The sequence below is a fragment of the Falco biarmicus genome, chromosome 14, assembly GCF_023638135.1.
Source record: "Falco biarmicus isolate bFalBia1 chromosome 14, bFalBia1.pri, whole genome shotgun sequence".
Taxonomy (NCBI): domain Eukaryota; kingdom Metazoa; phylum Chordata; class Aves; order Falconiformes; family Falconidae; genus Falco; species Falco biarmicus.
Window position 1 is genome coordinate 7,841,151 of NC_079301.1, and position 12,176 is coordinate 7,853,326.

Genomic DNA, 12,176 nt, shown 5'->3' on the forward strand with positions numbered 1-12,176 from the left:
GTAATGGAGGGAACAGCTGAGTACAATGTCCTCTGCTCTACGTAGCACAGTATGTAAATAGTGCTTTGGACTTTTGTTAATTCCCTAAAATTTACCATTTCTCTTCTACTCTGGTGTATATGTGATTCTTTCATAAGTGCTTTTTTTACTCCATTGGCAAAATCATAGCAGATTCCTGGTGATATTTCTCCCTTTTCCAAAGTGCTTGTTCACAGTTGTTTAATAATGATCCTTTCGTAGTTGTGCACTGATTATTTTTAGTCATCAAAAATAGACATTATGAGGCTTTAAAGCTGTTTACATTAGATTCTGTGTTGTTGAAACTTCCTTGTGTATTAGTTCTTGGGACCCATAATTGAGGTCCTGTGACTGCGATTTCAGTGGCTCCATGAGGGTGTCTGGCTGTCATCACAGCAGGGAAAAGGATGTGTTGGGGTCAGGGGTGTTCCTGGTTTTGTAATAAATTCTCAGCCTGACTTGAGGCCGTTCATCACGTTAAGAAAAGGTTTTGGCTGTTCCCTTCAGAACACTGACATCAATTAAGTTATCCATACATCATTGCAGCATTAAGGCTTTATTAGAGCTGTGGTTCCTAGGGTTTGCTCCAGATGTCAGTGTTATGATGGTCCTCAAACCCAAGATACATTCGCACCTGCTGTCCTGGATTCTAGTAACCTGATGTGCTTTTGTTGATTTCAGCATGTTCTTCACTTATTGAAGGTGTGTAGTTCTCTTTGTGGCTTATTCACATTTAAATAAGTCTGTGTGTAGGTGGTGATACGAGTGTGTAAGTACACTGGTGAAGGACCAGTTATGTCTTCCCCACCTGTCGTTGTTAGTGAGCTTGCCTGAGCTAGGGGCGGACCTACCTAATGATGTCAAACAACTGTCAAACACTTCATGAATGGCATCAGTCCGCGGAGTTGGCTTGCTTATGCCGCATGAGCCCTCTGAGCTTGCAGAAGCTGAGAAATCCTAGCCCAGTGCCAAACAGCCCTTGTGGCTAGGTGCGCCTCTGGGTGCTCACTAGTATCTCCTCCCCTGCAGACCCTGTCTAGCAGCTGCTATCCTGATTTCTGCTTTCTTTCACTTAAGTGGCAGCCCAGCACCATCCAGCATGGAACCTTGTGGGTAATTCTCTGAATTCTCCAGTCAAACAGGACTTCTCAGGGAGAAGTCTGCCCAAAGAGGGTCAGCGAAGGCACCCGCCTTTTGCCCAAAGCTGAGTTTTTGTTAGTGGGGCAGGCTCTGCTGGGTGTCAGTCAGCTTGCTGGCAGAAGGTAGCCGTGCATTTCACTCCTCTGCTGGCTATTCGTGTTTCATGGTGCACGTTATCCTTTATCCCTGTAAATGTCAGAGGGATGCGCCGTAGGGCTCCTGCACCGTTGACGTCAGTAGCGCTGCACGCAGCTTGCTGGTGGCTTTACACAGACACCCGCAACAGCAGCTTCTGCAAAGTGTATTTTTAGAGGAGTGACCCACCTGGGCTGTTGGTCTTTGGCTTATCTTGGGTGTTGACTCTTAGTGATTACTCCCAGCAACTGCCCTTCAGTCTCAGGGCTGTCAGTGTGTTTCATTCACACATACGTACCCTTCGAACACACCCAAGTAAAACTAGCGTTATTAAGGGAGCAATTAAATGGCAACCCAGACCTTGTACTCCATTGACCCACTGCTCTTTTTTGAACCACTTGTGCTTTCCTATTAGCTCATGCATCCTTTTTAATGACACTTTATATGGATTATTAGTGAGTGTTACTGACACTGCGAGTAGTCTAATGAAGCAACAAGAGCCATGGTGCAAAGTGTCTCCTGTGGATTAATGAGGTCTTGAAGGAAGGTGACTGCCCACTGTGAAAAGAAAGACTATCAAGTTGAATCGCTTATTTATCACCTAGATATGACTCTTACTAGTACCATCCTTGATAACAGAGAAAAAAAATCAAGTTCATAAAAATGCAAGAGGAAAATATTTGTTTGAAGGGATCCATGCTTAAATCTGACAGTTTTAAAAAATGGTTATATGCGGGCAGATATTTAGGAAACAGTTAAATTGTTTGAATTAATGGACAACACTTCTGCTCATGCATCTGTAGTTTTAGACTAGCCTATCAGTAGTTAACTTCGCTGATTGTCGGAATTTTACTTTTACGGAGGTTTTTTGGGTTTGGTTTTTTTTTTTCACAGGGTTGGAGAATCTTGGCTTGATTTTGGCTGCAGTTTTATATCTCTGCATCACACTATAAATAACTAGTAGTGGTTAGAGACTGCCTTTTGAAAGAGAGTTTAATTTTTGTTCTTGAGAGATGATCTGTGCCTTAAAGCTGTAAGCTAAGGAATCTCACTATCTCTGCTATTAAGGCTTCATTTTTTAGAGGGTGGAAAAGCATTTCAATTCTCTCTGGTAATGTGATACTTCAAGGTAGCTGGAGCTTTTTGTGTGCTATATATTTTATCTTTTTACCATTTAATAGTCTGACCCCATTCAGAAAACATTTCAGACTGCATATCATTTATATTATTAACGGCAGTATTGATTTATAAGATCAACTTTAAAAAATGACTTGCTGTTTTACAAGAAAACCATCAAAAGGATTAATGTGCTTTCTCCTTGTACATCTACTCTTCTATCCATTGAAAATGATGATCAGGTTAAATGTCATTGGATTATCATCCTTGCTGTAAGGAACTGTGTGTAATTATATATTCTGATAAAGGCATGTTCTTATTACTTTGGGGAAAAGATACACTGATGTTGCATTACCTCCAGATGTGGAATGATTACTCCCTGATGTTAACGTAGAGATTGCCTATGGATAGGCAATAAAAGCATGCTTTGTTTGCTTTTTTTTCTTAATCTGCATGCAGAATAGATATAGGTGCTATAGGAGATTAAAGCAAAGACATTGGAGAGAACCTTGTTGCTTTTTGGAGCAGGGTGTTATTCTACTATTTATTAAAGTTGCATGAAACAATATAAAGTGCTGATGTTTATGAGAAGCATTGTTTATATAAGTAAATGTTTTCCTCACCCCTCTACCACCATGACTCAGATGCTTTACACTTTAAATTTTATCTTCATTGCTATAAACATTTCCCCTCCTTTCTTTCCCCCACCCTGACATTATGTAGTTGATTTAATTCTCTAGATTGCTTTCCTCAAGCTCTAACTTGAGTTCATTTTGTTATGTGGTGACCACAGTTATGGATGACGCTCCCCCTGGCACACAGGAGTACATTATGTTACGGCAAGATTCGATCCAATCTGCGGAATTAAAGAAAAAAGAGTCCCCTTTTCGTGCTAAGTGTCACGAAATCTTCTGCTGCCCACTGAAGCAAGTGCACCTCAAAGAGAACACAGAGCCGGAAGGTTTGTGGCACTATGGATCCATGTTCTGTTTGTTTTTATTATTTTTATTTTTCTATGTATGTCCCTAGAGTGTGCTGTGTGTTTTCCAGCCTGTGTCAGTGTAGTGCAACTGATGCAGGAAGCGTGATGCACTCCATATCCCCCTTTGCTTGCCTGTTAGTGTCTGATTCGGCTATCACGGGACACTAGAATATAATCCGCGTACAGTGGTGTTCTAGGCGGGAAGCAAAGTGACGCTGCTTTTTCTTAAATAAAGTTTTTGTTTCAGCACTCATCATTACACACTGCCTTTTTTTGGCTGCCAAAAGTTGCTTGCTACCTAAACGGCATCGATGCCTAGTTGGTTCTTTCCAGTAACATTTCTGAAGCTGCACTCTGCTGAAAATATGGCACTTAGACTCAGATTCGGCTTGTCCCCAACTCCTTTCACTCCATAAGGCTTCTGCATAGCGCTAGAGAATGCTCATGACAGCTATACTTAAGTGAATCAGGGTGAAGTTTGTATGTAATGCACGCCTGGTTGCATTTTGGAAAATGAAATGCATGCAGAGCAGAAAAAAATAAGTAGAATGTTTTCTTTTTCAGATAAAGCAAAGGTATGGTCTCTTCTAATGCTGTGTTTACTAATATGGAATTACTAAAGAGGTATCTGTAACTTGTTCATCTAGTGTACATAAGATTAAGCTATTTTAAATAATTTTTAAAAATATATTCTCTTACTGTTCCATATGTTTTGCATTACTGCCTTATATTCCACATGGTAAGCCTTCTACTTTTTGCATAAGCTCCAGTATCTGCCAAGACAAATAATGCTACTGCTGGTAGATGTATTTTAAGATGAAATATTGAGGGCTGGATTCCGCCACAACTGAGTCTGCAGGAATGGCAAAGCGAGCAGGTTGGAGTCCTTCCTCACAAATCACTTGTATTATTCTCCCTGTAATGATGGGCGTCAATTGCTGAGCTGTCACTGTTAGCCCAAAATATTTCAATCAATTGCTTTCTCCTGTTACATACCCCAGATTTTGCATGAATGTTCTTTGTACCACTTCTGGGAAATCTATGTGTTTTTAAGTAAATTTTTTTAATTAAAATAGCATTTTTTTTTTCCTCATCTTACCAGAAACATTGTCTGATGCAAACACTGGTTTAAGGTGTGAGGAGAGGGGTTTTTTTGTTTCAGTGATGATATAACTGAATATTAAAACTGGGGTTTTGAAAGCAGGAAGCCTAATTCTCAGTTCTGGGGCGGACTTGATAGGAGTTGTGATTTCATGATTCTGAACTCAGTAAACATGAAGGAAAGATGAATCCCGTAGCACTCTTCTGGATTAGAAAATGCAATGAATTTCCTATCTTCTGTCAGGGTTTGTGTTGTTCGTGAGTAAATCGTGAGCCCAGAATTGTTCATGTCCAGCTCTTCTCGGAAAATGATGACAGCTGAGCTACTAGAGGTGCTTAGCATCCTCGGCAAGTGATACTTGGTGAAACAAAAGTTTCTGTGTGACCCATAAAAAGAAGGGCCCTAAACTTGGCACCATTGACTCACATGCTGTATTTCAATTTTTTCTTGTGCTCGTGTAACTCCAGCAGAAGCTGATGGTTATTTCAGCAGAACTTAAACTGGGAGCTGGATTTCTGTTGGGGACTAGCTCTTAGCTAGGTCTGATCATTTTCAGTGACTAAATCAACAATGTACACACTAATGGCATGTTTAAGAGGAACGCAGGAAGCGGAGGTGTGCTGGGCCTTTCTTCTCCAGAGCTCGAGTGTCCTGGGGGCATCATTTGTCTCAATGTTGAGGAACTCAGGATCTGCTGGGAGAAGCTTGCAAGGTGCAGGCTGTAACTGAAGACCGGGGGAGCATCAGTTCTGCTGTGTTGTCACCTGGAAGCCAACAGTTGCTCTTAGCTTCTTCATAAATCTACATCCTGTCTCTCTCCAGCGACAGCTGTGTTACTCCTTCCTCTGTGGCATATGGTATTGTTAATCAATCTTACTGAAAATGTTTGGTTCTAAGAGCAAAGCTTTTCATCTTTTATTGCCGTATACAAGGATGAATGTCTCTTTCCTTTCCTGTTTTTATCCCTCCTCCTCTCCTCCAGGAATTTTGCATTGCTGGACAGGGCATAGGAAGCTATGGACATATTGACTTGTCCCACAGCCATCTGAGTTGATGGGGATTCATAGGGGTATCAATCTTTATTGTTGCGTGACTTCTATATGTGTTTCTGTGAAAGATGTTGCCTCCAGCATGAGAGGGAAAATACATGTTCAGGAATCCTTTTAGCCTCTCTTGCAGCTTAAATTGCCTGGGCTGCATTGATCTTTTTCTTCAAAAATCTCTGATTTTGCCTGGCAATGGTGTTTGACCCACTGAAAGACTGATGTGTATCATCCTCAGGTGTTTGTTTGCATGAAGCTTGAAAAATAAATGATCTGAACTGTGCTTTCCATGCAAACACTGAACCAGTCCGTTGGAGTTGATGGAGTGGCTGAAACAAGCCCTACCTGAATACCTTCTAATTGAGCCCAGCCATTAACAGCTCAATTGTGCTCTGAGGATGAACGAAAAGAAATGTTTAAACTTGTTCCTATAGCATAATTTACACATTTTTGAAGGTATTGGAAAGTATGGCAACTAAGAAGCTATTAGGAAAACTGAGTAAAAAGTCATGATGGAAGTTTTATGGAAAACTGCAGGCTTGAAAGGCTCTGCAGAGAGGATAAAAATGCACCTTTGTATCTGCTGAGTAATAACATGGGAACACATAGTAAATCCTGCATGTTTCTAACTTTGCAACTCTTTGCCTAACTATTTTATTTAGGTGATGGATTTCTTCTCTGCGCTTTTTAACTACTTTCATACAGGGTTAATGCTTGGGGACCCTCATTTATCACTTCAGGATTTGAACCCCCTAGGCATGTATGATGATACCAGGTAAAAGATTTTCCTGGCTTTTTGTGGGTTTTTCTGGGGAACGTTGTACTATCTGCTAAAGACTTCAATACCACCTCGCTCTGGTATCCAAACCAGGTGGCCTATCATTTCTCGTATCTCAGGCCTGTTTCTAAAAGCAAAAGAAGGAACAAGAAAATTAGGTCCGTGTTTCCTAAATTAACCTTTCTTGCTTTCTTGTTCTTTTCCCTGACACCCTACCAGCCTCCTTGTAATGTCATCATTTTTCACGGCACCGGTATACCTCAAATACACCTTAGCAGAATAGATCCAGGGCCAGTACATTTGATATCAGACTGAAGGACAGATAGAAGGTCCTTGGTCCAGTAACTATAGCAAGGAGAGTTGTTTTTTTTTTTAAAAAAAGGTGCTAGATGTAGAAGGAAAGAGGAGAACAGTAGGAAATCACAATATTATTATCTTCCCAAAATGTGGAAAATTCCATTTGGGTCTAGTGCCAGCTGGGTCTGTCAGTCTGGATAGCAGTTCAGATAGGATGTTGCCTTTCCTAATGCTATGGGAAACTTTGGACTAAGTTAAAAGATGAGCTTCTGCTTGGTTCTGCATTGTTCTAGCTTTGATTTGTCGAAGTCATTCTACAGTTTACAATGTTGTGGATCTCTCAAATGCAATAAAACAAGCAGACCTGACATCCTTACCTGGATGCTAGGTCCTGTGGGCATTAAGCATTGTTTACAATTACATCCAAGCAGCAGCAAAACACAGAGTGTTTTTATAGTTTCCCTCAAGCCAGGAATACACTGCTAGCAGGAGAAGGGCCATCTGAAATACATTTTCATAGAATCATAGAATCATTTAGGCTGGAAAAGACATTTAAGATCATAGAGTCCAACCATAAACCTAACACTGCCAAGTCCAGGACTAAACCATGTCCCCCAGGTGCCACATCTATGTGTCATTTAAATACCCCTAGGGATGGTGACTCAGCTGCTTCCCTGGGCAGCCTGTTCCAGTGCCTGATGACCCTTTCAGTGAAGAAATTTTTCCTAATATCCAATCTAAATTTGTTCTCTTAAGTAGTTTAAACATAAGCTGTTGCTCTCTGTATAAAACATGGTTATATAAAAAGAAGCCTACTCCTGGAAAAGTAATTTGAGTTGTATTATTACATCCAGAGGAGGGAATATAATGAGAGAAATGTTTTTTTAAAAATACCCATTGGTAGTCACAGTCACATAATCAAGAGTCTTGGCCTCTTGCCCACAGTTCTGTTTTCATGTGGGATTTTTTTTGTGTGGTTTTTTTTCCCCCTGCTAACATTTAGTCTCCCTCCAGGCATACATAACCTTTTTACACAGAAAAGCAGACAAATACATGGCAAAATATGTATTGGGGATGGGGAGAGGGAAATCTGGGATAGCAGCTGGTAATGAGGAAAGGCAGTTTTCCTCAACCAACAGGAAATCTGATTAGATAGAAAATGTTAAGGATGGTAATAGGAAACAAGCAGCTTTGCGGTTGCCCTTGACAATGGCTTGTTATCTGCTTCCCTAGCAATGGATGACTGGCAGAGCCAGTCCCGGGGGCGAGGAAAAGGTAGGACATTTAAGCACATTATGTGGGAGGCTGGTTCTTCCACCTACTCCATGTGCACACATGATTTTGTCACCAGCAAAAATTCAAGGCCTTTATGTTGTCATACTGAATGTCCTTTTGGTGCTCCAAGCACCGTGTCACCACTGATAGTACTGTTACTTGGCACTCTAATTATACACTTTTTTCCTAGACCAAATCAGTCTCATTAGCCTGGGTCCCTCATTTAATTATGTTAATGCATGTGCATTCTGCATTTCATGGGAGAGAAAGAAAGAAGGGGGAGGAGAACCTGTATTTGAAATTGTGGAGAACTGTGAGAATTTTTTTAAACTTTACATGTTGTTCAGAACTGAAAAACACTTTGTATTCCAGTGGAGAATAATAGAGATGAGCTGTGTGAAACCTAAGCCACCTGTGCCGGTTGTGTCTTAGATGTTCAGACCCAGCACACTTGGCTGTGAGACACCAGCAAGGAGGTTCAGCATCTATGCTGTGGGTCCATTCAACCTCAGATTTGATCTGGACCAACAGCTGCCTGAAAGGAACGCACTGGGTCATTGAACACAGGCTCCTATGAAGTTACGTGATCCTATTTAGAAATGTTATTAAGGTTATGATCCCTTGATACTAAATTAATCACACTTTGTAATCTCCCATGATGTTTTTCATCATGTCTTCTGCTTTCAGTGGAGGTGAAGAGTGAAGACTTGATACCCCATTTTCCAAGGCTCTTGCCAAAAGGAGTAATTTACCCTTTTCTGCTGCAGCCTAACTGTCTGGTCTGGAGCAGTTCATCCCAAGGAGGGAAGAGCAGGCAGTCTGCTTTTGCCTGGTGTTGCCCGCAGCCCTCAGTGCTCTCATCATCACCCTTTGCCTCAGCAAAACCTTGCTCTTGACTTGGCTTTTGCCTGCACATCTTCGGTCCTCCTGAGGAGAACCTGAAGCTTTTGTCTTGCCCTGCTCCTGAGTCCTGGTACTGGCAAGGAGCAGCAATGAGCAATGCCTGAGCCTTGTCCAAGACTAAATGAAAATAAGCTCTAAATCCTGTCTGTCTAGATACACATGGGGTTGCTGCACCTATAGGACCATATCTGTAGTTGAAGGATGATCTAAAGGACCACATAAGCCAAAGGTCTGAAGCTACCACTGTTACGGTGGGTTTTTTTCGGCCCCAAAGAGGAACAAACTTTGACTTGAGTGATTAAATGATAACCTTCTATTTCAGGGCATTGGGAGGCAGTGTTGACAACTGCACTCTTACTTTCTTCAGATGCTTAGTACATAAAGCAGAATAGCTCAGTCCTGTAAGTGGCTGAGCCCTCTTGCCCTGATCCTCCAAAGCCTTTAAGCACACGATTAACTTTAAACATGTGAATGCTCCCAGCAGAGGCACAGGGTTGGGATGTGTTTAATGGGCTTACCTGAACGCAGTTTGGGCCTGGCTCGGGTTCAGGCTCAGACAGTGCAAATCCAGAATAATTCCACAAAAATCCAAGATTTACTCAATATTTACTTCTCTGCAAATGAGATCAGAACCCCCTCTTAGTTTAGTTTGTTTTCTTCTTCTCACACTCCGTTAGGAGTGTATATGGTCCTTACTGTCACAATGATTCATGATGGAACATGCACATCCCTGTGCAGTAGGGAAATACAATGTTTCCCATTATAAAGAGGGATGTGAAGGACTTGATTCTCAAACTGTTTGGGCATCTCAGCAGCATTTAGTAACGACAAAACTGCCTATTGAATCAGCGGAGCGCTAGGTACTTAACTATTACCTTTGAAAGAGTCTGGGGTGTGACACTTGTAGCCATGCAGAAACATGGCAGAGTTGGGAATTCCAACATTTTTCCATGGGCTTAAACTTAGAACCTGAGGGTTTTGTCTTTCTCTTCAGCAGTGGCTCTGCGGCAGCCTGTGCCAGCTGAATTGCTGGCTGCCTCCAGCTCGCCCTTCCTCTCACCTCCTGCTGCGTGCTTGTGCATTGACTCGTGCTTCAGCGAGCCCCCCTACCAAACACTGCCTTTTCCCACCGTGTGGCTCAGCACTGGTGAGCCCAGTGCCAGCTGTGGCAGGAGGGGTGGGGTGGCACAGTGAGAAACAGAGGACAGGGGGACAGGAGCAGCCGGCGTTAGCATGTAAGGCATGAATGGTGACAGGTTACTGGGCTGCTGTTTCAGCTTTACCCTGAACTGTCGCGCTTTACTGTCTCTTACTTACTTACTTTTCACCAGGTACTTGGCTCTACGCTTGGTGTCTACACGTCCAGTTGTGTGCTGCCTTATAAAACCCACCTCTTTTTACGGTGGCTGGACATGATTTAAACTATACAGTGAACCAGCACCTTATTAAGTCCCGAGCAGGAAGCATCTAATTTTGGATAAAACATTTCTATCAACAGGCACAACCATGATTACAAAGTGTATACTGAGGAAGGCATCTGAGCGTTGAAGAAAAGTCACTGAATGTAGCATTTCACGTGGCCTGCATATCTCTGATTTTCCTGCGTACCTATGTACCTGCCATCTCAAGGACAAAGTGTGAGAGCTTTCCTTAGGACTTTGCTTATCTCCTGAGAGGCTTGGACATCACTGTGTTATACACACCTGTGATTCCTGCATCCTATTGATTTGCCTTTCTGATTCCTTTAAACTAACACACCTCCCAGGTTATTCCTACCTACTTAAAAAATAGACTTTTTCAAAGGTCTGTGGCTTTTGCTGTCAGCTGAACGTGACCTGAAATAAGGTTTACAGCTGGAAGATCCTTCTCCTTGTGTATATACACACCTCTTAGTCCAGGAAACAGTGTGCGCACCTTAGTCTGTTTGTCAGTCTCAAATCTTTAGAATAACGTGACTGGAGGAAATTGAGATAAAATACAAGGGATAAAGGTAGCCTAGGCACCCTCATACTAATAGAAGGCATTCAAACTTAACAGTGCCACTGCTCTTCCCAGGCTGTGGCTCAGGCTAGCAGCTCACAAAGGAGGAATTCATCTGGTGTCTGGCATTGATGGACCAGTGGTCACTTCTTACCCAGCAGTCTTCAGCGAAGCTGATACTGAAGTCATAGTTTCTGCAGACTATGTCCTTTGATCACACCTACTGTTACGAAGTACCTTTGTGTGTACCCCCGTTACTGAATCCCTGGTCTCTTTTGGACTACGTTCTTTTTTTCTGCTAGACATTTTCTTTAGTGCCCAGACGTTTCCTGACCTCTCTAAAGTATGTTCAGATTTCAACCTTCTAGTTGGTGCTGCTTTTCCAGCATGTGCAGACCTGCCTTTCTGGGTGACTGTCCTGATGGAATCAAGTGGGTGGTCCCAAGTCTGTAGGTAATAGTTACACTAGGAGAGGTACCAAGAGTTCTCACGGTGCTTTGATCTGCCGTTTCACTTGGCCACAAGTGAAAAATTGGATATTAAGTGGTTTGTTGAACTGAGTTTTCCTGGTGGTGAAATTCAAAAGTGCAACTGTGATTGTGAATCATGTAATTGTTAGGCAGATTTGTGCTCTGCAACATCGACCAAGTTTAAGTAAGTATTAGCAGTAAGAGCAGTTGTAGCACTTTTATTTAAAGACAATGGGTTTATTTCTCAAGCTGGAGCTGACCTCACTGCTGAACAGATTATGGCAACCTAAAGAGAACTCTTATCTCTTACCATACCTATGGTATGCACTTTGAAGCAAAACTTTTATCTATGCTTTTTGCTATTTTGCTCTCATCTCAGAATAAATATTCACTATGGAGGCAGTATCTGACACTTAGCATATCTGAAGTAGGACATTTAGACCGAATGAGTCACGCTGATACTCTTTTCTCATTTCATCTGTAAAGGAGTCTTTGAGATCTTCAAAAAAGTGCTCCTGGTATGGAGGAAGGCTGTTGCCTTGCTACTTTTTCGTTCTGTGACTCTCCTGAGAAAGCATCAGGCTTCACACTTCAATCTGTCCTCATTTTAAATAAGATTTAGTTTTTTATTAATAATAAAGGTTTTTCTTTGTTACTTATTCAGCTGCATGGCCCATCATAATTATTGCACGACCCTTTATCACTGGTAACGTCTGTAGTGTTTAAATACTGGCCTTTGGGTTGAGAACATGCCAGATTTTTCATGCTGTTCTAGGTCAGGACAACTCTGGAAACAAGGAGCTGTTAAACTTTTTTGTTATCCTTGGGAAGTTGTTACCTTTCCCAAAGCAAGTGCTTACAAAAGCATTTAGGCATGTCTGCGTGGTGCAGCAAAGCACACTGCAGGGATCCTCTAGCTACTGTCCCACATCTGCAC

The 12,176-nt window shown here is 42.0% G+C and overlaps 1 protein-coding gene across 2 annotated transcripts in view; it reads left to right on the plus strand.

The window, feature by feature from the left end:
* Positions 1–12,176, plus strand: part of FGF13 (fibroblast growth factor 13) — a 259,815-nt gene that overhangs the window by 139,543 nt on the left and 108,096 nt on the right. Inside the window, exon 2 of one of the 2 annotated variants that reach the window (XM_056360076.1) lies at positions 3,203–3,370. The exons of the other annotated variant lie outside the window; for it this stretch is intronic. Coding sequence (XP_056216051.1) covers positions 3,203–3,370 — 168 coding nt within the window. The remainder of the gene's footprint in view (positions 1–3,202; positions 3,371–12,176) is intronic. 2 annotated transcript variants of the gene reach the window in all.